At 51.3% G+C, this 27,667-nt stretch overlaps 1 protein-coding gene across 3 annotated transcripts; it reads right to left on the bottom strand.

Annotated features, from left to right (window-relative positions):
- Nucleotides 1–27,034, bottom strand: BANF2 (BANF family member 2). Of its 3 annotated transcripts, none has more exons than XM_070801027.1 (4): nt 26,515–27,034; nt 15,231–15,301; nt 6,396–6,527; nt 1–863 (listed from the first exon to the last, which is right to left on the bottom strand). In XM_070801027.1, exons 3-4 carry the CDS (start codon nt 6,519–6,521, stop codon nt 717–719), a joined length of 273 nt encoding a protein of 90 aa, XP_070657128.1. In that variant the 5' UTR covers nt 6,522–6,527; nt 15,231–15,301; nt 26,515–27,034; the 3' UTR covers nt 1–716. The 3 variants fall into 3 exon arrangements, with proteins under 3 accessions (XP_070657128.1, XP_070657127.1, XP_019828772.1); XM_070801026.1 differs by lacking the exon at nt 15,231–15,301 and adding an exon at nt 18,403–21,417 and having other exon boundaries at nt 26,515–27,033; XM_019973213.2 differs by lacking the exon at nt 15,231–15,301 and having other exon boundaries at nt 26,515–26,995.
- Between the last annotated feature and the right edge of the window lie 633 nt (nt 27,035–27,667).

Below are 27,667 nucleotides of genomic sequence, written 5' to 3'. Positions count from 1 at the left end.
TTTGCTATTTCAAGAAAAGTTTAATTCTCCCTTGAGGATGTAGGGACTTGGTTCTAAAAACAAATCAAGGCAGAAGTGAGGTTGTGTGAGAGTTGAGGTCATGAAAGACGGTGGCCTCCTGCCCTCTTATTCCTTCCTGGGTCACCTGTTCTGGGCGACCCTAGAAGCCAGGTCATCAAAGCCTGAGAGAGGCCCCACCTCAGAGAGCAGCCGAGGTCTCAGGCCACCAGCTACATGAGAAACCATGTGGGTTCTCCAGCCCAGGCCAACCTGCTCCCTGGCCCACAGTCTATAATCTCACAGGGGCCTTGAGATAGACCCACCCAGCCATGCAACTCTCAGTTCCCGACCCTCAGAAACTGAGTGAGATAAAATGATTATTCCTGTTAAGCGGCTGCATTTTGGGTTCCTTTGTTCTGCAGCAGTTGATAACTACTACACTGACTTAAAATTGAATTCCCGTTTTAAAATAAAATTATCCATTCCTGGAGATGAGCGTATGCTAAGAGACAGCTGGCATGATATCGGCATAAGGCGAATGTTTCTGGGCGGAATCCGGAGGTCACCGTGCTTGTGTTTGTCCTCTTTTATTCTCTTGAGCTGCTTTTTATAACAAACCTGTGTCAATAAAGTGGAAAAGAGAAATAACGACTTGGAGCCCGGGGTCGATGCAGTGGCATTGTTTTCCCGGGAGGCGGCTCAGGGCCAGGCTGGGTCTACAGGAAGCAGGAGCACCATTCCTTCAGACAGTTGGAACACTCCCGGGCCTCAAACTCGGTGGCTCCGCAGCAACAGATCAGCCACTTCTGAAACTCGGCTTCCCTCTTGTGCATCAGGAGGAACTGTCCCAACAGGACGTAAGCCTGTGGGGAGGACACAGGAAAGTACTCAGCTATGCTTTTCCTCCCCCAGTGCGAGGACACCGGAGAAAACCAAGGAGTGGGCACAGGTCAGATCCAAGGGGCAGTGGCCGTCCCTGAAATCCTGACCTAGGCCATGGGGACTCGATCCTGACCAGAGGCTGGCCCTGGGTGAGAGGTGCCTGCATGCGTGCTCAGTTGTGTTCGACTCTGTGCGACCCTCTGGACTGTAGCCCGCCAGGCTCCTCTGTCCAAGGGACTCTCCAGGCAAGAACACTGGAGTGGGTTGCCATTTCCTCCTCCAGAGGATCTTTCGGACCCAGGGATAGACCCACGTCTCTTCTGTCTCCTGCATTGGCAGGCGGGTTCTTTACCACTAGAGCCACCTGGGAAGCCCCAGTGAGACCAATGGAGAAATGCAAACTCCTTTTCGTCCATGGGAGGAACATACAAGGAATGGAGCACGCTGAGCCTTGCCCCTCTTCCCACCCTGAGGAGTCTCTGTGGATGGATGAAAAATGCACTAGACAAAGTTCTAGGGTGTTCTCTGTTTTTCTGAGTCCTGGTCCCACAGCTTCTCATTCCTCTCACTCTGTTTCATCACTGTTCCTACTGAGGGGAGAGGACCACATGGAGAAAGAGACATCTGAGATCCACAGACTGGCCGAGCCACTGAACAGGGAAGGCCGGAGATTTAAGGCCACATCCAGTGCCCAGCTTTCCAGCCTGGAGTGAATGGGAACCAGTGTCCAGGCCGTAAGTCCTGGGCCCTCTCCAGGAAAACCTGCTGGTGTCTGGGTATTTCACTTACATAAAACCAAGCAAACTTCATTTGGACTATTAAAGGGATGAATTTTTTAAAAGACATTAAATAAAAGCTGAATTCCAGTCGTAAACTATACCCAAGCATTGGAGTTTGGTTTTTTTTTTTTTTTTTTTTTTAGCCTAGATCCAGTTTCTCACAAGAAACAAAGGCCAGCATTTCATGGTCATTTTATCTGGTACTTTAACCATCTTTTGTAAAAAGTAGTGTTATTGCTTAGAATCACCTCATTTTATTTTATCAGTATCCTCATCTTTTCAAGGGTGATTTTACTGAGTTTTTTTTTTAATTCAACTTTTTAAAAAAATGAACATTTACTGAATATTGATTGAGCCCGTTGCTTCAATGAGTGTGGGCGGTGCAAGACTGGGAAACACAGAGCTTTGCCCCAGGAAAGAGAACTCGATGATAATAGTAAGAGGCCCTTTTGAACTTCATCAGCAGGCTCCTGACATGGTTTCCTGCATCTCATCCATCCTCTGAATGGACTCACTTAGAACCCAGAAGGTTAGGACTCCTGTCCTCGGCCCCATTCCAGCACAACGCGACTGTCTGCCGCCGGGCCTGGCGCCTCTGCCATCTGCTGGCATCCATTGCTGCTCTGGTCCTCAGAGTCTCCAGGTCCCTCTGTGTTCGGCAGCCAGGATGCCAGGGAGTGTGTGGCTCTCAGGACCAGAGGCGAACTTTCCAGAAAGCCTGCAGGCAGGAGGGCCTTTGGAGCTGGGGAAGTCAGCGTGCTTCTCTCTGCTCCCAAAGGAAGCTGGAGTCGTGGGCCCTCATCATGGCCCTAATAGAAACCAAGCCTTCTTGGTTTCTCTCCGGGCTCCAGAGGGTGAATTCCTACCCAGGGAGCCGCCCTCTGCCTCCTTGGGAGCACAGGAAACTGACTGCAGGGAAAGGGATGCGGGCACCCTGATTTCCCACCATCTCTCCCACGCCAGCCTTTGCCCACATGGTGGGATGGTGGCTCCAGGGAAGATGTCCCCTCAATGCCTCATCCCAACCGTGAGCAGGTCTGGACCAGGCTCTAGCTTGCATGCCCATTCCTTGCTCAACAGCAGTGATATTTGAGTCTGGGGTCCCTGCAGGTGACCCTCGTTGGCACACAGGTCCTGTACTCCGAGGCCCCACTTGCTTTCCTGTTGTGCTGGCGCCATCTTGAAATTCCTAATGAACTTGCAGCAGGGCCCTCCCATCCTCACCCTGCACTGGGCCCGGCAAATTAGCAGCTGGTCCTGGTCAACGTTCATTCAATGTTTCAGTCTCCACAAGAACACCCAGACTTCTCAAGTACAGACATGCAGTCTCAGCCTCTGTCTGCCTGACTCCCCTGCCAGCTCCCAGCTCCTCAGCGCCTGTGGTGAATGCATTTCACAGCACCAGGCACTGTGTGTAACCAAAAACTTTTTCTCTAACTAAATGCTACATTTATGCTGTTGCTGTTAAGTCACTGTCACGTCCGACTCTTTGCGGCTACATGGACTGCAGCACGCCAGGCTCCCCTGTCCTTCACCATCTCCCAGAGTTAGCACAAATTCATGTCCATTGAGTCAGTGATGTTATCTAACCATTTCATCTTCTGTCTCCCCCTTCTCCTCCTGCCTTCAATCCTTCCCACCCTCAGGGTCTTTTCCAATAATTCGACTTTGCATCAAGTGGCCAAAGTATTGGAGCTTCTGTTTCAGCATCAGTCTTTCCAATGAATATTCAGGGTTGATTTCCTTTAGGACTGACTGGTTGGATCTCCTTGCAGTCCAAGGGACTTAAGAGTCTTCTCCAGCACCAGTTTGAAAGCATAAATTCTTCGGTGCTCAGCCTCCTTTATGGCCCAACTCTCACACAGGACATGGCTGAGGAAGCTGCCACGAGCAGAGGTAGAAATTGAGAGGGTTTCTGTTCACAGCCAAGGAACCTTGGGGATCCCCAGCTTGGGGAAGGGGCTGCCATGCCCAGGCCTCCTGTGGGCAGGACACAGAAACCCAGGAGCTCAGAGGATTGTGGGGCAGAAGAATGACTCTGTGGGACATCACCATGGTAGATACTAGCCTTCCCCAATGGCTTAGATGGTAAAGAATCCACCGGCAATGCTGGTGACCTGGGTTCGACTCCTGGGTCCAGAAGATCCCCTGGAGAAGGGACTGGCAACACTCTTCAGTATTCCTGTCTGGAGAATGCCATGGACAGAGGAGCCTGGCAGACTACAGTCCCTAGGCTCACAAAGAGTCGGACATGACTGAGCAACTCTTTCATTTCATGGTAGATACAGGTCATCACACGTGTGTCCAAACCCATAGAATGCATGACACAGAGCGAGCCCTGCTGTGAACTGTGCGCCTGGGAGGGTTCATGTCCATCTAGGTTCTCCTGTAACAAAGCTACCACTCTGAAGGGGATGCTGATGATGGGGGAGGCTGGATGGGCACAGGGGTATTTGGAACCACTCTGAACTTTCTGCTCTATTTCGCTGTGAACCTAAAACTGCTCTAAAAAGATAAAGCCTGTGGAAAGCACTGCAGGAGTCTGACTTTCTGCTGCTGCATCTGAGCTGGCTGCCCACAGCCCCCTCCCCTCTACAGACCTGTGGCCCCACCCACAGACCTGGCCTCCCCCCCCGAAGCACCTGCTCATCTTGTAGATGCTACATTGGGGTCACCTCCTGGATCCTCTTAGAGGCTCAGCCAGGCTCAAGGAGGTGATACAGGGTCTCACCACCAAATCCCAGCATAAGTACCCTCCCTGTTGGGATAACTTCCTGGCAGCAATCTTCTTGTGTGATTTTTTATGAAATAACACATGGCCGTTCTGTCCTCACTCAGGACCTTGATCAAGGCACTCAGTCTCCAGGGCCTCTGTCTCCTCCTGTAAAGTGAAGATAGCAACCTCTCATCTCATTCATGGCTGGCTGAGGGGCTCAAAACTAAGGCAGAAGGTGAAACCCCTGGCGTTAGTGCCTGGAATCAGTGGCCCTTGCAGTGAGTAGATGTGGAGAGCCGGTCACAGCAAGCCAGGAGGTCGGGGACACAGAGGAGCAGGTCTCCAGAGACCTAGCCAGTTCCGTCTCCCCTGTAGCCCTAACTCTGTGTATCAAGCTCTCAGATACCTGGAAAATTCCCATTATTCATTCATTCCTTTGTCTTTAATATGCCTGTCATCCTATCTATCTCAATTGAAACAAGTTGGAAAAGGCAAAACGATAGGGACAGACAACAAATCTGTAGTTGCCAGGGACTGAGGGTGAGAAATGTGAAAGGTAAGGGGAAATATTTTAACGCGGTGGGATTGCTGCAGATCTTGATTTTGGTCATAGCTACACAACTGTGAGCATTTGTCAAAAATTGCAGAACTGGGTACTAAAAAGGGTGAAATTTACCACATGTAAATTTAAATATTTTTTGAACCGAGTATGGCTGAACAAGAACAAAACCTCACAATTATGGAGACATTAAGCCAATGGTGGTAGAAGCCGGAATAGCAGTTATTTGTGGGAGTGGGGAGGTGGCGTTGACCTGGAAGACACGGGGGGCAACTGTCGGGAATTGTGGAGGAGCCTGATCACTGGATGAGGGTGGTGGGGCTGTGCAGGTGTGTTATTGTGAAAACTCACTCAGCTGAACCATCACATCAGTGTGGATGTGATACCCCACAATAGAAAAGTCAAAGGGATAATAATTTCTTCTAAAAAATAACTTATAATTTCAAATGTCTCCCCTAGTCAGACTTGCCTGCTTTTATTCCTGCTCCCAAATGCCCTTCCCACCTTTATCAGGAAGGAAAGAAGCAAATTCACCTCTCTCCACCTTCCTGACAATCCCATCTAAAAGACATTAAATTGTGGCAGACTGGGGTGGCATTCAGAGTGTTTAACGAATGGCTCAGGGCCGCGTGTCAATTAGAAAACTACAGAACCAGCTGTCCCACTGTCCCTGGACACAGCCATGCACTGGGCCGGTGCAAACCAGACTGTTAGTCACACACACAGTGGTGCCAGTGTCCCTGGGTGTCTCTGCAGCCTCTTCCTGCCCTGGCCGTGGACCGACTTTCAGAGCTAAAGGGAATGATCAGCTGTGGCCCTGCTGGTGGGGCCTCTGTTGACCAAGAGCCTGTGGATTCCCGCCTGCCCACTTTCTCTGCGAAGAGCTCCCTGTCCTTCCTAAGGCTCACACAGCCTTGTAACAGCATCAGAGAAACAATTATTCGTACATAGACCTTTCTGATTCCATCGGCCACCCTCGAGGCCGTACCTGGACAGCTAGTGACATCTTACAACAACTCATTTCCTCTTACTCGGGTGTAGATGCCAGGCTGCTATTACTCCACCTGCCAAGGCCTAATAGGAGGCGAGGGACCCGCTTCCCCAATCCGAATTTCTTCAAGGTGGGTGGGGAGATCACCCAGGTCACCCATCCTGACATCTTGGCCCCAGACTCTGTGGCCGGCTCGCCTCTGTCGACCCCTGGGTGTGTGAATGCCACGTGAACCTTGCACAGCCCAGCTGCTCCGAGTCACAGTGATTCAGTTTGCACATTTTCTGTGGACCCTGGTGGCTGCCTAAGCACACGGGTCAGTGACTCTGAAGCCTGTGGCACCTGGCCAAGTGGCAGCTCTGCTCTCTGATGGCCGCTGGCAGGGACGCGTGGCAGCCGCTGCCACCTAGCAGGTTGGGGGAGATGGGTTGGGAGGAGAAGGTGGAGAAACTGGAAAAGAGGGATTACCTTGTTGAAACCTTTGGTGACCAAGTTGATTGCCAGCTCATGGCTGATCCCGTCCACCCAGGCAACATCCTTTTCTCCGATGGGTTCAGACAGGAAAGCTCTCAGCCTGGGAGACATGTGGTCCATGTCCTCCTGTAACAGCAGTGGAGGCAGGGGCATTAGGAGGCTGGGGAACACCCTCAGACTTCCGAGGGCGGGGGGCTGGGGCCAGTGATGGTGGGTGTCCTCCCACCATCCAGTGTTTACTGGAAATTTTTAGATGCCAGGAGCAATGCCCTGTTCACAAGCCTTTCCATACCCATCCCCACCTGCGTGGACTAAGAGAGGGGTAGCAGTGGCCTCAGATGAGCCCAGTAACTCCCCATGAAAAGGGTGGGCTGGATGCTAAGCAGGGGTCCCCAACCTGTTTGGCACCAGGGACCAGTTTCATGGAAGACAATTTTTTCACAGACTGGGGGAGGAAAGGGGATGTTTTCGGGATGATTCAAGGGCATTACATTTATTGTGTACTTTATTTCTATTATTATTACATCTGTTCCACCTCAGATCATTGGGCATTAGATCCCGGCGGTCGGGGACCCCTGATGCTAAGAACTCTGCTGGGTTCCTTTCCAACCTTCCCACCCTAAATGCTTGAAGAAACAGCTTGCTTCTCTGAGCTAATTAATCTATGTTCTCCAACATTTTTTTCATATTTTTATTTTAGCCTTTACCACACTCTATAATAGCTGGTTGTTTGGTTGCAAGGAACAGAAAACTCTAACTGGGTCAAATATTAAAAGAGACATTATATAAGGCAGAAGCCCAAGAGTGAGATTGGGTCTGGTACAATCAAGATTGTGGATCCATTTCTCTGAGTTTTTCAATTTGGTTTCAGTTGGAGTTGGTTCCCCTCATGGTGGTGAAATGGCTTCTCCAGCACTCAGATTTTCACCATCCCCACCAACATCTCTGCTCTAAAAGAAGTTTCAAAAGAGAGGGGACGTGTTTCTTAGCAGTTCCGAGCAAGCTTCATCCAGCTGAACTCCCCGTCCTAGATCTGGGGGTGGAGTCAGCTTTCCCTAAGCTGTATGAGCTGTGAGTTCAAGTATAGCTACCTGCACAAAATCAGGATTATTACGGATAGAGGGGCAGGTGGTGTGAAGGCTGTAGCCATAATGTCCCATATGATCCACCCCTTTGATAAACTAATGTTGGTACCCTCACTTTCCCTTACATAAGCATCAGAAATACCCACACTTGGGTATTTAAATAGACTTGCCCCCTCCCCCAAAGGGTGAAACTCCTGATTCATTCAGTTACTGCATTCAGATTCGAGTTCATATTTTCTGGGAGGTGCATCAGACTCCCCATCATGTCTGGAAGTATCTACTCACAGGATGGTAACCTATGAACTAAGTTCTGAAGTTCACAGTCATCAGCATAGTCAGCAGTGTTGGGGAAAACCAAGCTATCTGCACCAAAGATTTCTGGGGAGAATTCTCCCTTTGGAGAAGGAGAAGACGGGAGACATACTCCATTGCCACTGGTCAATAGCATCTCTGATACTGGAGGTTGCTTGCCCTGACAGTAAAGGCAGCTCCTCCATCAGACAAGAGGGCAGCCCCCAGGTTTGGATGTTGGTGGATTTCCCGCGTCCACTGCCTGGTTAACGTCCTAATGGGCTTGGGGTCGATGCTGCCCAAGGAGAGCCACTGCAGTAGCACTCTACTTCTGTGGGCACGAGCTCAGAGACTGGCCCGAGGGACAGGCCATCTGAGGTCACGAGTTGGCCACTTCCTTTGGCATCTCAGCTCCCTTCATTAACTGGGTTTCTTCTGTCCAAAGCCATGGCTGGTGGTTGAGGTGGAGGTCTTGACAGGTCTGTATCCTCGCTCTGTGCCTTGCCTGCTATCCTGCTCCTCAGACTCGTGGCCACATCTGACCACATCTCTGAGGTGGGGAGGCACCCCAGATTTCCTCCTCACCCCCCTGCATCCTAGGGGGTATCTTCACAGGAAGGCAAGTGGCCCATTTATCAAGTGTGACCTCCTTCAGACAAGATTTCTCAGGAGAGACTTGGGAACGGGGGGCAATGTTCTTCTGGGCTCCCCCATCCTTTCTCTTGCTGAGTCACCTGACTTGTCCCTCGTGTTCTAACTTTAGTTGGTTACATCACCTTTCCCAACCCAACAGGACGTGCTCAGGTCACAGGTAGAAAGGCCCTCTCCTAACAAAACTGCGTTTTCATCTCTCTGCATTTTCCAATGGGCCACCTTCCCCTGAATGTGAGCCTCCAGGGTCTCAGTGAGGATGCAGAGGTAGCCAGCATCCTGAGTACCCCGTTAGATCTCCAGGGGTCAGGTCTTCATACAGGGTGAAGCGGGCCCACCAGAACCTGCTGCTTTGCTCCACGAGGGTCGCTGTTCTTCTCATCTGAGGGCAGAGAGACACAGAATTTCCGAGCAGGAGGAGGAGCCCAAGAGTGCAGGCCGGGTCAGCCACTTTGCCCAGGGAAAATTCCACTCACTGTCTGCACTGGCCATCTGTTAAGTTAAACATCTCTGCCTATTTAAAGAATACACGGAAAGTACAACATTGTTATCAGAGCCCCAGCGGCATGAAAGAGCCAGTGAGGAGCAGTACCTGTGTGTTTGCTTTTCTCGCACACCTGATTCCACTTTGATCCTCAAGACACTGGTGCATAGGTGGTGGTTTTTACCCTCCCCAGCCTCTCTGAGCGGAGAAGGCAATGGCACCCCACTCCAGTACTCTTGCCTGGAAAATCCATGGACAGAGGAGCCTGGTAGGCTGCAGTCCATGGGATCACTAAGAGTCGGAAACGACTGAGCGACTTCACTTTCACTTTTCGCTTTTATGTATTGGAGAAGGAAATGGCAACCCACTCCAGTGTTCTTGCTTGGAGAATCCCAGGGACGGGGGAGCCTGGTGGGCTGCCGTCTCTGGGGTTGCACAGAGTTGGACACGACTGAAGCGACTTAGCAGCAGCAGCAGCAGCAGCAGGCTCACTGAGAAAACGTCCTTTCATTTGTTAGGGAGGCTTTGTCTGCAACAGGGGTTCTCAACTGGGGGTGAATTGTCTCCTCGCCCAACACTTGGCAATGTGTCTGGAGACACTGTCACAGCTGAGGGGGGAAGAGCCACTGGAGTCTGACGGTAAAGGTCAGCATCTGACGGTAGAGGTCAAGGTTGCTGCCACACACCCTGTAATGCTTGCAGAGCCTGTCCACAACAAAGGATCATCCAGCCCCAAATGTCCACAGCATCGCGGCTGAGGAACCCTGGGCTACAAGGAGCAGAGAACCCTGACTTGAACGGTCTTAAACAATAAGTACATTTCTAATCTCATAACCAAGAAACCCACGGTGAGGTGGACCCAGGCTCTGTTTCTCAAGAACTAGGTTAGCTTGGCCCCAAGGTCCCAGGATGCCTACAGAACTTGCTTGGGACCCATCCTGACATGAGAGAATCCAAAGGAAAGAGGGTCCATGTCTGCTTGGATGTCCGTAGCACCTCTGCAGCAGAACTTCCCTTCCTGTTGTTGGCCAGAACCAGACCACATGCCAGCCCTGAACCAGTCACTGGCCAGGGGAGGGGGACCCCAAGAAGGGGATGAGGTCAGCCTCCCGAGCATGTGGCCCCTTGGAGAACGCTGTGTTCTCCAGGAAGTAGAAAGGGAAGAGGTGGGACCCAGGTAAACGAATGACCTTGTTGGCTCCATATTCTAAACCCTGGACTAATAGTCACACCAACTAAGGTACACGCCAGTCACGTGGGGGGTCTTGTTGAGAATTGCAGGTTTGGATTCGGCAGGTCTGGGGTGGATATGAGATGCTGTATCTCTAACTGGTTCCTGGAAGATGTTGATACAGGGGCCCACACGTCACACTGAGCAGCAAAGCATGATGTGATGCCACTTATCCTTTTCATGTTATTTGATGTTTAATCGTGGCAAAATACACAAAGCATAAAATTTACCATCTCAACCATTTTTAAGGGTTCAGTAGGGTTAAATATGTTTATGTTTTTGTGTGGCCGATTTCCAGAAGTCTCTTATCTTGCAAAACTGAAATTCTTTTTTTGGGGGGGAGTCTGTTCAAGTTTTATTTCATGTGCAAGTAGGGTGTGCCCACTGATGGGCACTTGGGTTGTTTCTGCCTTTTGGTATTGTGAACAACACTGCTACGAATACAGGTATACAAGCGTCTCAAGACCCTGCTTTAGTTCTTTTGGGTATGTCCCCAGAAGTGGGAGTTTTGGATTCCATGGTGATTTTATGTCTAATATTTTGAAGAACCATCATCCTGTCTCCCATATTGGCTATACCAATGGCATTTATTCTTAAACTTGGCAGCACATTAGATCACATTGGGAAATTGACACATTACTGATGCTTGGGCCCCTCCTTCCACATTTGAATTAATTAGCATGAAGTGTACCCTGAATGTTGGAATTTTTAAAAACTCCGCAGGTGATTTCAGTATGCTGCAAAGTTTGAGAATTACTTCTGCCTTGTCATTGGCTTCTTTCTCAAAAATTATAAGCAGGTTTTCTAGGAGGATGGGGTTCCAGCTAAGAGGCTTTTCCAAGGTCTCTGAATCATCTGTGTTGCTAGATGGCCTAAGAGCGATGACACAATGGCAGTGTCTACACCCTGCCCCGATCACCAGACATCATATCCTCATTAGCCATCAACAGGAAGATTTAACTGTGACCCTGACAGCTTTGAAGGGCTTCCCCAGTGGCTCAAATGATACAGAATCACTTGCAATGCAGGAGACCTGGATTCGATCCCTGGGTCAGGACAGGGGATCCTTGGAGACAGGGGATGGCTACCCATTCCAGCATTCTTGCCTGGAGAATTCCATGGACAGAGGAGCCTGGCTGGCTACAGTCCATGGGATCACAAAGAGTTGGACATGACTGAGTAACTTTCACTGACAGCTTTGATGTCAGAGAATTCCAGAGCAAGCAGATCTCAATAATGACCTATACCCCCTTTTTCAAACTTAAAAAAAGGGGAGATCTTTACTTGAAAGGAAATTTTATCTGGAATCCTTTTTATATAAAATAGATCAAGGCAGAATTACTCTGTTGACTTGGGAACAGCCGAGAACACCAACACCTGCCCCAAACACGGATCCATGGCCTGGTCCCCTGGTACTGCCCCCGGTCCCTCTCTTGTCCAGCCTAAACCCCTCATCTCACTCATGAGAATATGCTGCTGCCGAGTCGCTTCAGTTGTGTCCGACTCTGTGTGACCCCATGGACTGCAGCCTACCAGGCTTCTCTGTCCATGGGATTCTCCAGGCAACAACACTGGAGTGGGTTGCCATTTCCTTCTCCAATTCATGAGAACATAGAGGCCCCAAAATGCATGCAGCCAGCTCAAGACCACGCACCCAGCAGAGCATGGCTGGCTCTGGTCCCCAGAAGAGCATCCCCTTCTAGTCAGTGGTATTTCTGGGCAGTGGGGAGGGGTGGAGGGGGAGGTCAGGAGTGGAGGCTCCAGTAGGGTCTGATTAAGAGCTAGACGATCATGTGACAAAACCACTGCAAATGCCTTAACAAAACCCCGTCCCATCAAAGACTCCTGTGTTACAGGGTGTTCTTTCCAGTGACTTCATTCTGAATCTCCAAGTGCTTGGGGAGGACACAAGGCAGGAATGGGCTTCCCTGGTGGCTCAGTGGTAAAGAACCTGCGTGCCAAGAAGGAGACGCACGTTCAACCCCTGGATCGGGAATTTCCCCCGGAGAAGGAAATGGCAACCCTCTCCAGTGTTCTTGCCTGGAGAATCCCAGGGACGGGGGAGCCTGGTAGGCTGCCGTCTCTGGGGTCGCACAAAGTCGGACACGACTGAAGCGACTTAGCAGCAGCAGCAGGGGCTTCCCTGGTGGTTCAGATGGTAAGAAATCCGCCTGCAATGCAGGAGACCTGGGTTCCATTCCCGGAGACCAGAATGGCTACCCACTCCAGTTATTCTTGTCTGAAGAATTCCACAGATAGAGGAGCCTGGCAGGCGATAGACTATGGGATTGCAAAAGAGTTGGATATGACTGAGCGACTGGCACTTTCACTTTTTCACTTTACTATGTGCTATGTACTACTATAATGAAAGCATCTTCATTCTGCCCAGTCTTAGGGCAGAATCAGTCCCATGACTTAGGCATCAGGGATGGAAAGATCATTTTCAATGACCATTAATGTTCATCATTCAAAAATAATGGTGAGGAGCTTCCCTGGTTGTTCAGTGGTTAAGACTTCACCTTCCAATGCAGGGGGTGTGGGTTCAATCCCTGGTTGGGGAGCTAAGATCCCGCATGCTTTGCGGCCAAAAAACAAAAAACAAAACAAACAGCAGAAGCAATATTGTAACAGAAGCAATGTTGTAACAGATTCAATAAAGACTTTAAAAAGGGTCCAGGTCAAAAACAGATCTTAAAAAAAAAAAAGTTTAAAAGCCTCGCCCTTAGCTCTAATTCTACAATAGCAAACATCTTTGGTGGCTGTCTTACACATGACCTTTTAATTATAGCTCTTTCTCTGGATGGGTCTACCCCTGATGCATACCCAAATAACTTCAGTGATTTCACAGGTCTTTACTGAGCACCATGTGTATGCAAGGCTCTGTGAGTTGTCTATGAACCTGTAGGACAAGTCCTCCTGTAGGTACCTTGCCCAGAGGAAACTTGACTGGCCCATTGGGAGGTGTAACAAGGTGAATTTAGCAATAAGAGAGGCTGTTCCCCGAGGTAAGAGGGCCCCTCTTAAAGGAACTAGAGAGGAGGAGGAGGGTTGGCTCCATGGATTGCAGACCCCACTCCAAAGGCAATCTGGGTCCGAAGACCATGGCTAGCCCCCTGCTGGGCACCCTGGTTGGGTGTCAGAGACTTACTTGAGTCTCAGCCCAGCTCTGCCCATGAGCAGCAGTGTGAGCCTGAGCAAGAAACTTTCATTTCATATTTATAAAATCAGAATGTTGGGTTCACTGAAACACACCATTCTGGTCCCTTCCAGCATGGTGTGTCTTTGTTAATTTACAGTCTGCGGATGGTACGGAATTCACACAGGTTTCCAATCCCTATTCTGCCATTTTCAAATCCCAAATCCAAAAGGCTCTGGAAACTAGATTTTTTTTTTTTTTAATTTCTTGGCAGCAAAACCTAGTCTGAACTGACATGAGGCTATTTATAGTCTTTATTATGCCACTTAGTGTGAATATTTATACATTTTGCCACAGGCATATTAATGGCTTTGTTTACAGTGTACTGAGCCAGACTCCACTGAGAACGGTCTCGGACGCACAGAATAGGCACTGTATTGCTTTTCTAAAATCCAAAAAAAAAAAATCTGAATCCCCCAAAACTTCCACCTGCAGTGGTTCTGAGAAAGGCTTTACAGACCCTGAGCTAAGATCACTGCCTGCAGCCCAGACCACCTGCAATAGTCCCCTGGCGAAGACACTTATCTCCCCGGCCCACCCAGACATCACCTCTCTTGTCCATGACTCTCAGCCTCCTAACCCCCTTTCCCTAAAAATACTTGCCCCTTTGTCTGAAATCCTGTCTGCCACACAGCCTTTGTCTGGGGGTGGTTCTAGCTGGGACGGTTCCTGGCTACACTTTTCTTTCATGAAAATATTTCCTCTTCTTTGGGGGCCTGTTCTCTGCAAAGGATCCCGGGATAATCTAATAAAAAAAATCACCTAATGAATAGATGAGTATATTAGTTACCCTCCATGGACAAGACATCTGCTTTGGCTACAGATGCCTTTTTTCCTTCACTTTTAATTTTTAATTATGGTTAAAAAAAAAAAAAGTAAAATTTACCATCCTAGCCAATTTTCAAGTGTACAATTCTGTGGTGTTAAGTCTATTCACATTGTTGTGTGACCCATTCTCAAATCTTTTTCGTATCCATTAAACAACAGCTCCTGGGCCCTGGCAACCACCGTGTTAGTTTCTGTCTCTAAGAATGTGACTACTCTAGGGACCTCACAGAAGTGGAATCGAACAGTATTTGTGGCTGCCTTAATTCACTTAGCATAATGTCCTTACTGCCCACAAAGGTCCGTCTAGTCAAAGCTATGGCTTTTCCAGTAGTCATGTATGGATGTGAGAGCTGGACTATAAAGAAAGCTGAGCATCGAAGAATTGATGCTTTTGAACTGTGGTGTTGGAAAAGACTGCAAGGAGATCAAACCAGTCAATCCTAAAGGAAATCAGTCCTGAATATTCATTGGAAGGACTGATGCTGAAGCTGGAGCTCCAATACTTTGGCCACCTGATGCGAAGAGCTGACTCATTTGAAAAGACCCTGATGCTGGGAAAGATTGAAGGCAGGAGAAGAAGGGGATGGCAGAGCATGAGATGGTTGGATGGCATCACCAACTCTATGGGCATGAGTTTGAGCAAGCTCTAGGAATTGGTAACGGATAGGGAGGCCTGGCATGCTGCAGTCCCTGGGGTCAAAAAGAGTCGGACACTTAGTGACTGAACTCAACTCAACTAATGTCCTTAAGTTCATCTATTTGGGTTTCCCAAATAGTTGGCTCTAGTGGTAAAGAACCCACCTGCCAATGGAGACATAACAGACTCGATACTTGGTGAGAAAGATCCCCTGGAAGAGAGCCTGGCAACCCACTCCAGTATTCTTGCCTGGAGAATCCCATGGACAGAGGAGCCTGGTGGCCTACAGTCCATGGGGTTGCAGAGTTGGACACGACTAAGTAAGTGACTTAGCACGCATGCACACATGCTGTATTATGTGTTAGAATTTAACGTTGAATCACAATATTTCATTGTGTGCATGGACCACACTTTAGAATCATTCACCTGTTGATGGACTTCTGGGTTGATTCCGCCTTCAAGCCATTGTGGATAATTCTGCTATGAACATGGGTGTCCTGTAACAGACACATTGTTTTAACTTCTTAATTTATACCCCCTTATGGATAGAGCTTTCAGATTCCTCCTCTCACTGCCACTATAAATAACCCCAGAGAGGAGGGGGCAGCAATGCTTTCTGGGGAGGAGCTTCCCCAGGTGGAAGAAGATTTTAGAAAGAGGAAAAAGAGAGCTCACCCCATTATTCACCAGAGGAAACGGGATGTTTGAGAAACAGGTAATAAGGGACAAAATTCTCAAAGTGGGCAGACACACTGGATTCCAGAGGGAAAGTTCTGGCTCACTGGCCGGGCCATGGTGATACTGCATGAGACCCAGTGGCCTGCTTCCCTGGGCTTCCCAGCAGATGACGAGAACAGGCCACTCCCAAGGGTCAGGGCAGGGGTGCAGCAGCCAAGAGCAAGGGCTGGGTAGGTGAGCCTGAGCACCAGGCAGAAGATCCCATAAGAGCTGATGGGTCAGCCAAAGCCTGGCGTCAGGATGAAGCATTCCCAGGATCAGGGACCTAACAACTAGGGCAAATGGCCAAGCTATAGACTACAGCACTGGGTGCCAAAATATCCCTAGAAGACCAGAAGGGGCTGGTCACCCCTGCAGACCTCAGGGGTCAGGCCATCATCCTGCAGATACCACGAGGACTCAGAGCTCCCCGCCCCCGCAACCACTGCCATCAAGACCTGTAAGTGTCATCCCAGCCCCACAGCCCGGAACTCCTTAGGGAGGCTGGAGAGGTGGAGAGCAGTCGTAAGAAGACTGTCTCCGAAAAGAGACCCTTTAAATTGGCCTGGACAGTGGACTGCCCACACTGAAGGGACACAGCCTGAATTTGAACAGAGAATGTGCCTTAGGTGCAGTTGGCGCCAGGCCCAGATCCCCTGGACCGGCCCAGCTGCTAAAAGTGCTGTCTCCAACACTCAGCAGAGGCTCTCCCGGGGTTATCTGCCCGCAGAGGATGTACCACACCCAGAGACGCCTGGGAGGCTGAGGGCAGCAGGGAGGCTGAGGGCAGCAGCGACCCTGACACTGAGTACAAAGCCCGGTGCCCTCGTCCTGGGGCGGGGCCGGCTCACTGGCATGGCTCCCACTCCAGGGCTCTTGCGAGGTCAGCCTCCCAGCCCTGCTCACTCCTCCCCCTCCTCCTCCCCTGGGCCAGGTGCACCTGCATCCTGGTCTCAGGTCGGCTTCCCGGAACTGACCTCTAGCCTGTTTGCCTGGATCCCAGTGTGGAAGAACAAAGTGCATTTTCTCTGAACATCTAGTGCAGTGGAGTGCGTTTGTGACCGACAGTTCAGTTCAGTCGCTCAGTAGTGTCCAACTCTTTGTGCCCCATGGACTGCAGCACACCAGGCACACGACAATACGGTCACGGTGACCCGGTTGAGGGGTTCATAGGCCCTGGGTGAGGCCCCTGGAGACAGAGACGCTCTCAGGCGGCCGATGACCCTTCTCCACCTGCCTCAGACTACAGGGCTAACTGGATGGTTGCTGGGCTGATCTCAAACTCAAACCATCGGTGAGGGTTTGTGCCCCCCTGACGAGGGTGGCCAGGTTTAGGAAACAAAGACACAGGTGCCTAGTTTAATTTAAACTCCAAATAAACAAATAACTTGTTAGTATAAGCCTGATCCAAGAATTTCACAAGGTATACTTACTCTAAAGAACTTATGTGTAGTTTATCTGAAAGTCAGATTCTACCGGTGCCTCCCACATGTCTCTGAGCCACACTCTCCCCACCTCTGACTCCATGGAAACCCCTCCATCTGCCTACACTCTGACCCCTGATCTGCCCAGTGAGCTGCAGAGTCAGGAATTCTTCCGGCTGGGATTTCGCTCCTGGCTTGGCCTCCCTTGGGCCAGCATTCTGCCTCTCTCTCTGCATCTGAAAGCCATAGACCACGGAGCTGGAGGGGAAGCCAACTGATAATACATGGCTGGGGAGATAATTGCAGTTGAGCACACAGATGACCCATCACTTAGAAGTCGCCTCGGAGGCAAACACGAGTCTGGATTTAGCTTGTCCTGCTCATCTGGAGAGACGGTCAGTGCCAGCCCAGCTCCCCCTGGGGCGGGAACAGAGTGTCCGCGGTGGGCAAGTGAGGGACACAGAACCCAGGGACTCATGTTTGCTGGGCACCTGCTGCCTCTTCACGGTCACGGTCACACTTAATCCTCAGAATTAACCTGGCAGCACTAGAGAACTCTTCCCCTTCTGAGCGATGGGGAAACTGCAGCCCAGAGAGGCAAAGAGGGTCACGAAGCCAGTGAAGGGCTGGGAGGGGATGTGAGCTGAGGTCTGCTGCTCCAGGATCAGAATTCGAGGAATCAGAACCATGAAGGCAATTTTCTCAGAAGCAGTCCCTGCCCCACCCACATCCCCTGGGGCTCGAAGCTTCCACAGCAGGGACCTGCAGGTAGATAAACACCCAATTCCCCACCCCCCCACCCCCCCCAACCCCTGCAGGTGGACAGCCCCAGGCAGCCACCTGCTCTGAACGCAGCTCCGCCTTCTGTGGGCTTCCCAGGTGGCACTAGCAGTAAAGAATCCATCTGCCAAAGTAGGAGACGTGTGTTCAATCCCTAGGTCAAGAAGATCCCCTAGAGTAGGAAATGGCCACTCACTCCAGTATTCTTGCCTGAAAAATTCCATGCACAGAGGAGCCTGGCGGGCTACAGTCCATGGGGCCGCAGAGAGTCGCACATGACTGAGCAAGCATACAAGCCTCCTACCCTCCCTTCCCGGGCGCCTCTGCCCTCACTCCTCATCCCCGCATCCCCTCCCAAATGGCTTATGGCATTTAAATCAGATTCAGTGACTGCTAACTAACAGCTGGCTTCCAGTGTTTGAAACTCTTCTCCTATATCATCTCACTTAATCTCCTTGTCAGGGTGTGGAGGTAGGGTCTACAATGATCCCCTTTTATAGATAAGAATGCATGAACTGGCCCTGGGCACCGAGAGGCCTCAAAGCCACGTGTGCTCAAGCTAACATCTGGTTCCCAAACACTGAGTCATCAAGAAAGGCTTCTGCTGCATTCTTGGACAGTCACTCTCTACCCCCCAGCTCTGGACTGAATTCCTCTGCTTGGGTGCAGATACATACCAGTGAGGTCTGCAGCAGTCAGCCATGGTACAGGAGGGAAGCAGTGATGTGCTGCGTTGGGGGCCGTGTAGTCAGTCCATTCTAAGACACGCAAAGCGCGCGTGTATGCGTCTTCCACTTGCCCTTTGGCAAGATTCCTAGATTCTAGTCCAGGTTCTGGTCCAAGACTCCTCTTTATCCCTTGGCTCACATGTGTGCTCCTGCCCATGTCTGGTCCTCAGCACTGCAGGTCCAGCCCCTTCCAAGGGCTGTGAGCCTGGGTGAAATTAGCTGTGAGGGGTCTATGCTCCTGTGAGTCTCAGTGTGAAATTAGCTGTGAGTGACTCGCTCCATCTTCCCAAATGCAAAGTCCTGCTTAAGACTCAGGGCTTCCCAGGTGGCGTTACTGATAAAGAACTTGCAGGAGACTTATGAGACTCGGGTTCAATCCCTGGGTTGGGAAGATCCGCTGGAGAAGGGCGTGGCAACCCACTTCAGTATTCTTGCCTGGAGAATCCCATGGACAGAGGAGCCTGGTGGGCTATAAGTTCATAGGGTCGCAAAGAGTCAGACACAACTGAAGAAGTGACAGCATGCATGCTCAAGACTCAGAGTCTTGTTAACTCTGGCTTCAGAAAGCTGCTCTCAGCCAGAGAGTTCTGTTCGCTTTCCGATCTGTCCCCTTTCAAAAGTCATAAAGAAAGGATTGCCCAAAAGTTACCATTGGTTTCACTCACTGCTTGATTATCTGAGTAGAACATGAACTACCTATCTTGTAAATAGAACCCTTGCAGAGACTAGTTTCAGGAATTTCTGGACACCTTTGGGTGTTTCGTAGGCATCCCGAGATAAGCCTGCCCGTTTGTAAACACACATTCCTTAAAGAGAAGAGATTCTGAATGCCCCGGCAGGGCTGTAATTTGCCCCTACTAAGCGTCAGTCTTCATCCTGGATCATCAGGGAAGAGTTTCGGCTGGAAGCGATCTCAGTTGAAACTGAGATCTGTTTGAAAACAGACACCATGTGGAGCCTCTATTCCAAGTTCATACTGAGGTTACAAATGCAAAAGCCAGAGGATCCAAGCAAGTGAACATAATAAACCCGCGAGAAAAAGCAAGGTGAGGGTGACGTAAGTGTGGGCTGATGCTTGGGGTTGATCGGGGAGGCCACAGAAGGTGCAGATGCCCCACCAGGGACCCCACCCCCACCTCAACCAGGGAGCCCCTCTCAGGGGTGTGGGTCCCAGGTGGCCAGAGCTTGGGAGTTATTTCGAGAGACACCAAAATTTTTATTTTTATGTATAGGTTCCTAATTTTTAAGTGTTGGACCTGAATTCACATCACTGAAACACAGTGAGGACCCAACAAGGCTGAGCCGTGCCACCAGCTTGCCTCTCCTGCTATAGACTTTCCTTCCATCCAGAAAAATGCCCCACTTGCACATAGAAAGAAAACTTGATGTCCATTTTCAGGGTTTGGGAACCAGTGTCCCAGACTGGGCACCTCTGCTGCCATGTCTCAGATCTTACGAGAATGGCATTCATCTTCAACTTTGGACGTGGCTTCCCGGGGACATGTCTGACCTTCCCCAAGCAGTGTATCCTCAAGCAGGTAACCACCGTGCCTGCCTCTACTCCCTTCTCCACTCAATGGCTAGATGCTCCCAGCACCTCCCCTTCAACCCCACTGCGACTTTCACCCGAAAGCATCCACCAGCGAAGCCTTGACTTCCTGGGCTTGCAAACCAGGCCTGAAATGCTAAGGCATGGCCCTCTGGGCAGCCTTGAGTGCTGATGGCCAAAGCCCATTAAGCCATGCTTGGCGCTTGGCTCTGCTCTAAGAGGTCAGATACAAACTCCCTACTCTGTTCACGGCATCTGCTTCTCTGCCTGGCCTTTGGACCAGATCACTTCGAAGTGACCAGAGACACATATTCCACCCCCCGCACCCCGCCCGGTATACAGAAAAAGACTCAGATCAGCCCTTTGTCCTTTCTGGGCTCCAAGCCATTGCCATCTTCTCGTGAATGCTGCTCCTCTCTCAGTAGCCATGCCAGGGCAGGAGGGAGCCACACCAAGGCTTTGGCTGGACGTGGTCTGATCTTAGCTTTGCCCCTTAGCACCTGGGAAGCTGGCCCTGATCCCACCTCTCTGTTCCCGCCATCCCTTCAGGAGCCCTTGCTGTGGATGGACCAGGAGCGTTCCTGTTTCACAGGCGTAATCTTACTAAGGGCTTCCCCTGTAGTTCAGCGGTAAAGAAATCTGCCTGCAATGCAGGAGCCTCGGGAAATGCAGGTTCTGTCCCTGGGTCAGGAAGATCCACCTGGAGGAGGGCATGGCAACCCATTCCAGTATTCTTGCCTGGAGACTCTCATGGGCAAAGGATCTCGGTGGGCTACAATCCAAATGGTTGTAAAAAGTGTGACTACAACTGAAGTGACTTAGCATGCCCGAAATCTTATTGAATCCTCCCAAAAAAACTGGGAGGCAGGAATGCATTTCAGCTCCATTTAACAGATGAAGAAACTGAGGCTTAGAGAGCCTAATAACACAGCCAAGATGGTATGCTCAGCAGGGAGAAAAGCATGGCTCCTTCTTGTGTGGCTAATATTTGCGAGCCCCACCAACTAACCAACGGCTGTGTTCTCTTCTTGATAAACATGAGTCTTGGAGAAGGGCTGGGACCAGGTCCTCAACAACGACGTCGTTGTAGCTGTCAAGCATGTCAGCGCTCCTGGGCCGTGACGCACAGCCATTTCTGGATTTAGAGTGCATGCTTGTTTCCGGAGCGTGACCTTCCCTCAGGGCCCTCCTGCCTGGCTCACTTGGTTGGCACTGCTGGTGGTGGCCAACTCTTCTACATCTGCCCAGGCATCAAGCCTCTTCAGCCTCACAATGTGGGCGTCTTGCTGGTCAGGTGGCCACGGGCTTCCTGCAGTTTCTGCAGTCGTCCAGGTCTGCAATGCTAGGGTCGGTCCCAGGCACAGGAGGTCCTCTGGGCGCCTGCCGCCCCTCAAAGCACCTTTGTGCAGGGATGTCTGGGAGGAAAAAGAACACTCTCCAGTGGAAGGAAAAACCCCAGGGCTGGAGACAGGGCCCCCCAAGGTACAAGGTGATGCTTCTATACAGCATCACTTAGGTCACTGAGACAGCAGCTGGGACTCAGCCTGAAATTAAACAGCGACGTGACCTTGTCCAAGTCACTTCCCTTCCTCAGCTGCTTCGTCCATCAGGTGAGAGGGATGGAGTTAGGTTAATTTTCCAAAGTGCGCTTAACAGGACTATGGCATCTAATCTTCCCCCAACCCTTAGAGATTCTCAGTGTCCGCCAGCTTATTCAAGGCCCTGACAAGTCCTGCACAGAGAGGGAACAGCTGACGTGGCCTAACCCACTGTCTCCTGACTCTCCTGGACCACTCGGCCTTTGAAATAATGTCAGTTAGCATCCCTGTTAACTGTTAGGTTATGAGGAAACTGCCATGGCTATTTTTCAAGTCTCTTCTGGAGTTTAAGTTCTTTAAATCTGAAGCCCCTCTGAGTCCATGCTGGGAGACAGGAGGCCTGGGTAGTTCTCCAGAACTGATAGGGGGCCTGCCCTCTGCTTCCCCAGCCATCACAGAACACCTGTCTCTTGCCAACCATGCTAATGTCTTGGCTTCCTAGCAGTGTTCCCTCCTTTCTAGTTTTCCACGAAGAATCTCCCCTTTCCTGCCCTCACCCCACGTAGCTCAAGGGGACTAGGCCTCACCGCCTGGCTCCAAGGGCCAACATGGAACCCAGGCCTGGTTGCAAGGTGACACAGCCTCCTGGCCATGATTATGGGGACCCCATGAGGTCAACCAGAAAGAACTCTGGAACATTAGCCAGAAAGATCAGGGAAGAAGTGGGGCCTTCCTGCTGTAGGGGCAAAGCAAGGCGAGGGGAGGGGGCATCTCTCCCTTACTTTGGAGTCTGCCAGTGAGATCTCAGGAGAGGCAGATCTGAAGATGTGGACAATTTTCTGGCATCTCTGAGGGCCTGGATCCAGCCATTCCTGAAGCCCTTGCCTGTACCCTGCTGGGCTGTACTCAAAGAGAGTTTTGCTACTCCACATGTGGGTGTGGACCTGCACAGACTTGGCACCTCCTGGGAGTTTGTAGAGGAATGTAGAGTTTCAGGACACTCCCTAGACCCACTGGATCAGGATCTGTGTTTTAACAAGACCCCATGTGGTCTGGGTACAGATTTCAGCCTACAAGGGCCACATGGGATTATGGCCATGTGGCCTCCTCTCTTTTATTCAGGCTGCATCCTGACTTGCTTGGGCCAACAGGATGTGCTGAACGTGGCGCTGCTGGGCTATGCTTGGCTCTCCAGTGGTCTGGTGGCTTTGCTTCCTCCGGCAGAAGTCAGCTGCAGCGTGGCTGGTGGCTGAGAGGTGGCCACCTTTGCACAGTGCCACAGTCGCCACACACACACACACACAAATCCCACATGGAGTGGAGCCTTGCCCAAATAGCTGACCCACAGAATCAGGTGAAATAGCTAATTATTGCTGTTGTAAGCCACCAGTCAATCCTAAAGAAAACCAACCCTGAATATTCATTGGAAGAACTGATGCTGAAACTGAAGCTCCAATACTTTGGCCATCTGATGCAAAGAGCTGACTCATTGGAAAAAAACTCTAATGCTGGCTAAGTTTGACGGCAGGAGAAGAAGGCGGTGACAGAGGATGAGAGGGTTTGATGGCATCACTGACTCAGTGGACATGTGTTTGAGCAAACTCCGGGAGATAGTGAAGGACACCGAAACCTGGAGTGCTGCAGTCCATGGGGTCAAAAAGAGTCAGACATGACTGAGCAACTGAACAACAACAGCAAGCCACTAAGTTAGGGGTTATTTTGTTATTTAGCTGAGGAATGGCTGCCCGGCCTTCTGCAGGGTTTCTCTTGCCCTAGACACTGTGCTGAGCACTTCCTGTTTGCCAGGTGCCATTCCAGATGTAGGGAGGAGAGGTGAGCGCAGATAGCACCCTGCTCTGGCAGGACTGACATTCTTGTCCAGGAACAGCAATAGACAGGAGAACACACAAACCCAATGTAGGGTATCTGGTTTGTGTCACCTCCAAATTCACTGGTTGAAATCCTAACCCCATGTGATGGTGTTAGGATGTGGGGCCTCTGGGAGGTGATTAGGGTGTTTAGTTCAGTCACTCAGTGGTGTCCGACTCTTTGCGATCCCAGGAACCACAGCATTCCAGGCTTCCCTATCCTTCACCATCTCCTGGAGTTTGCTCAAGCTCATACTGGGTGTTCTGGGGCTTGGTATCTCATTATCTCCTGTGAGGTTCTGGGTTTCAATGGGTTTCAATGAGGTTCCTCCAGCCCTATGACCCCCAGCAAGAGCCAAGCCCATGGATAGCGGAGCCGGGGTGTCGCCTGGAGAGCACATTCTAGGCTTTATCCCAGGTAACTGGCAGCAAAGAGGCTGTTTAGTAGCCTTCTTTGCAAGCTCATTGAAGCTGCCAGTTTGGGGCTCCCTGATGTGAAAAAACAAAACAAAACAAAACAGAGTGTGGCTACTATTTCAGGGCAACTAGCAGAAGGGAAATTGCTACAATTAGTTGGAGCTGTTTTCGATTAGCCATATTTTCTTCCTCAGCACAAAACATCTGCTGGGGTCCCATCAGAGCCAGACGCACAGGCAGTGAACCAGGCGGGTCCATGGGGGGCCCAATGTCAGCCAGCTCAGAGTTGGAGGCCGGGGCTAAGATAGCCCTGGAGGAACCGGGCAAGTTGGGGGCAGTTTGTTATTTGGAAGGGTAGGAAGAACCGTGCTTCCTTGCCCAACCTGGGGGGCAGCAGGTGGAGATGCAGGCGGAGATGCAAGAGGAGAGCAGGCCTTCCGTCGAGTTAGAGGACTGCACGGCCCTTAGCGTCTGTGACGTCTCCGCAGGGTCACCCCACTCTGGGCAGGCACCCAACCATCCTCCTCTGAGAAAGGGTGGGGACACCCACCTGATGGGCTAGGGAGGACTGCATGAAATAATGTCTGTGCACACACTTGATATCCAGGAGGTGCTCAGTGAGTGTCGGCCGAATCATGATTTGACAGGCAAGAGTCTTGGGAGAGGAGAGTCGGGCTGCGGGATGTTCGATTCATGTGCAGCTGGTTCCAACCTGGCGCTGTCACTCCTTCATTCATTCAACAAGCATTCATTCTGCAGATTGTCTGCGACCTCTCCCCTTAACCAGCCTGGGGCCCCAGTTTCCTACCTGGGGCCCAGCGGAGTTGATCCCTCAGGTTCCTTCAAGCTCTCCCCGCTAACCATGTTTGCAGCCGCCCTGGGAGGCCTGACCCAGTTGGACTGAAACATGGAAGGTTAGCCAGGTGCTGAGACCCAGATCCTGAATCCAAGATACAGATCGGCCTTTCAAGATCTTTTTGGTCCAGCTCCCGATTGATCACAAGGGTCCCACCCCAGCCCTGCTGGCGGAAGGCACCCAGCTTGTCTAGACACTTCCAATGGCTGCTTTGCAAAGCAGCTCATTCTATTTTCAGAGCTCTCTCATGCTGGACAGCTTGCCTGTACATGGAGTATATATAAAATCTAGGTTAAAACCCCTCTTAAAACATCGTTCCTGGTTTCCGTGTCTACAAGCTTTACCTTCCTGGTGGCAGGATTTAAAGCAAGGGCGGCAGGTCTGATACACAATGGGTGCCTCATACGTGTTCCCGCCCTCCTCTCCAACTGGGAGGTGGGGATACAGGTGGCCCCCGGGGCCCTCTGGCCCCTAGACTATACTTCCCGTTCGTTGGGCCTCGGGTGGAGATAGCGTTCTCAGCAGACTGTTGACAACTGACACCTGGGACCCAAGTGTGAGATGTGAACATCAAGATCTGGGTCAGCCATCCCAGGAAGAGGAAGGCGGGATGGCAAAGCCTCAAGGTCAAAGGTCTCTCCATCAACTCTCCTCGCTTACTGCCTGACACACTCAGGTAAAGCCAGAAGCCACTGAAAACCACGGTCCCCAGAACAACCGGCCCGCGGGCACCCGTCAGAGAAGGCGAGTGGCCGTCTTGATGCCTGAAACTGATGGATTGGGGGCAGAGCGAAAGCGTGGGGTGGCACGGCGAGGCTGGCCCTGCGCTCTGGGGTCCCTGCATGGAGTCTGGCTCTTGGCTGCAGACCATCCTCAGCCAAGGGCTGGTGGCCCAGCTGGAAGAGCCAGGGTCCCCTTGGAGAGGTGGCTCCAGTCCCCATCACCTTCCTCTGATTTGCTTGCTCTCCTGGTGTGCTGAGCCATCCACCCTCTTCCGACCACTGTCTCAGATCTCCCTCATTGTCCTGGAAGGGGAGGAGGAGACCTGACACAGCCGAGGGCTGTGGCGAGTTGGATTTAAAGCCTGCAGAGGGCTTCCCTGGTGGTCCAGTGGTTAAGAATCTGCCTGCTAATGCAGCGGACCCGGGATCCATCCCTGGTCTGGGAGGAAACCACGTGCCGTGGGGCCACTGAGCCTGTGCACCGCAACTGCTAAGCCTGTGTCTAGAGCCCACACTCCGAAACAAGAGAACAAGAGAAGCCACCCCAGTGAGAAGTGTGCATCACAGCTCTCCTCAACTACAGAAAAGTCCTTGAGCACCAAGGAAGACCCAGTGCAGCCAAGAATAATAAATTAATTAATTAAAAAAAATTCAGAGACTCAGAGTGTTCAGAGAGGAAGGGCCTTGGTGCGTGTTTCTGGCAGGGCAGTGGTTTTGGCATCCGGTGCACACCCAAGGCTCCATCTGCTCAGCGCCCATGAGGTATGTCCTTGACCGAAGATGGCCTATGACCTCCGTTCACCAGGACCGGGAGGTCAAGGGGTGCTGCCATCCAATGGTGGACCTGCCATCTGACAGCCTGCCTCCCTGCCCCTGGCGTCTATCAAGACACGGCTGGCCTTTGCCCAGGGAGCTGGGGCAGGTGGCAGAGCGGCCTGGAGGTGATTAGAATATCACTTCCTGCAGCTGGTAACGCCGCAGGCAGAGGCTGGAAAGGGGGTGAGGGGTTGGGCAAGCAGCTTCCCAGGAAGGGTCCCCAGGGTGGATGATGCTGTTGTGACCCTGCGAGACTCCCCCAGTGCCTGGCCCACCCTGCCCACCCGGTACTCACCAAGGGTGCCTGGAACTCGGCGCTGAAGGTCAGTGTATCTGGGTGGCCTGGCCTCTAAGTGTGGGCCAGCCCTGGGCAGGGTCAGCTTATACCCCAGCCCAGGGGCAAGTCAACCCTCAGACCCTGAATGGACTACATTGTGATGTCACACCCTGGGGCAGCCTCCACCCGACCTACTGTCCCCACTGGTGTCAGAAGATTCTCCTCAACCCCACCTAGAACTGAACCCCATCTGGGTGCCGTCCTAGGCCAGCTCTGCTGAGAAGCAGTGAGGTGTCTGCCCCTCAAGCTTGGGAGCAGCTTTAAACCTTCCGACACCACGTGTTCTCTGGGCCAGGGTCAACAAAGTTAGACCAATTTCCCAACACGGTTAGACCAAGTTCTTCCTTTATACATAAAATTTCCCACATAAACTGACTGCAGGGGGTACCTCCCACCTTTACCTCTTCGCTTTTTGTGTCCTGTCTGATTGATTTAAATATACAGAGCCAACTCCTGGTTTTTTCCCCCAACTGCCTACCTGGTGTGTTCAGAGGACAAGCAGAGGAATTTAAATATTAGCTCAGGAAAACAAACAGAAGCAGAGGCATCCCCCACCCTCTCTGTCTCTCGTTAAATCCAGCACAGACCTTTGGCTTGCATAGTACATACGCCTTCACCGCTTTCCTTTCGAGGTCACTGGTAATCAGGTAAAACTTCTGTCTGATAAGCCCAAAGAGAAAAGGAAAACACACAAAAAAGGGGCCGAAGTCTCCAAGTTTTCTAGTGGTTCCATCTCCTTCTGCCTCTGCTGCTGGAGGCTGGGAGTGGGGAACAGTCTAACCAAAGGGCAAATGGCCTTGCCTTAGAGACTGTCCTCGATGTTAGAGTCTCAAATGGTAGATTTCAAAACTGGGGGGTGGGGAGTGGAATCAAATCAGCAGTGAAAGTAAAGTCGCTCAGTCGTGTCCAACTCTTTGCGACCCCATGGACTGTAGCCTACCAGGCTCCTCTCTCCATGTGATTCTCCAGGCAAGAATACTGGAGTGGGTTACCTTTTCCTTCTTCAGGGGATCTTCCCAACTCAGGGATCGAACCCCAGTCTCCCACATTGCAGGCAGACCCTTTAACCTCTGAGCCACCAGGGAAGCCCTGGTGGAGGGCTTGTTAAATA

Source organism: Bos indicus, chromosome 13 (assembly GCF_029378745.1).
Source record: "Bos indicus isolate NIAB-ARS_2022 breed Sahiwal x Tharparkar chromosome 13, NIAB-ARS_B.indTharparkar_mat_pri_1.0, whole genome shotgun sequence".
Taxonomy (NCBI): domain Eukaryota; kingdom Metazoa; phylum Chordata; class Mammalia; order Artiodactyla; family Bovidae; genus Bos; species Bos indicus.
Note: the sequence above shows the minus strand (reverse complement) of the source record. Positions and strands in the feature narration are given on the sequence as shown.

Excerpts from the sequence above, each read along its gene's own strand:
- BANF2 (XM_070801027.1), bottom strand. The coding sequence starts at position 6,521 with ATGGACCACATGTCTCCCAGGCTGAGAGCTTTCCTGTCTGAACCCATC. Across the intron at positions 864-6,395 it reads TCACCAAAGGTTTCAACAAG|GCTTACGTCCTGTTGGGACA; the intron begins GTAATCCCTCTT and ends TCCTCCCCACAG.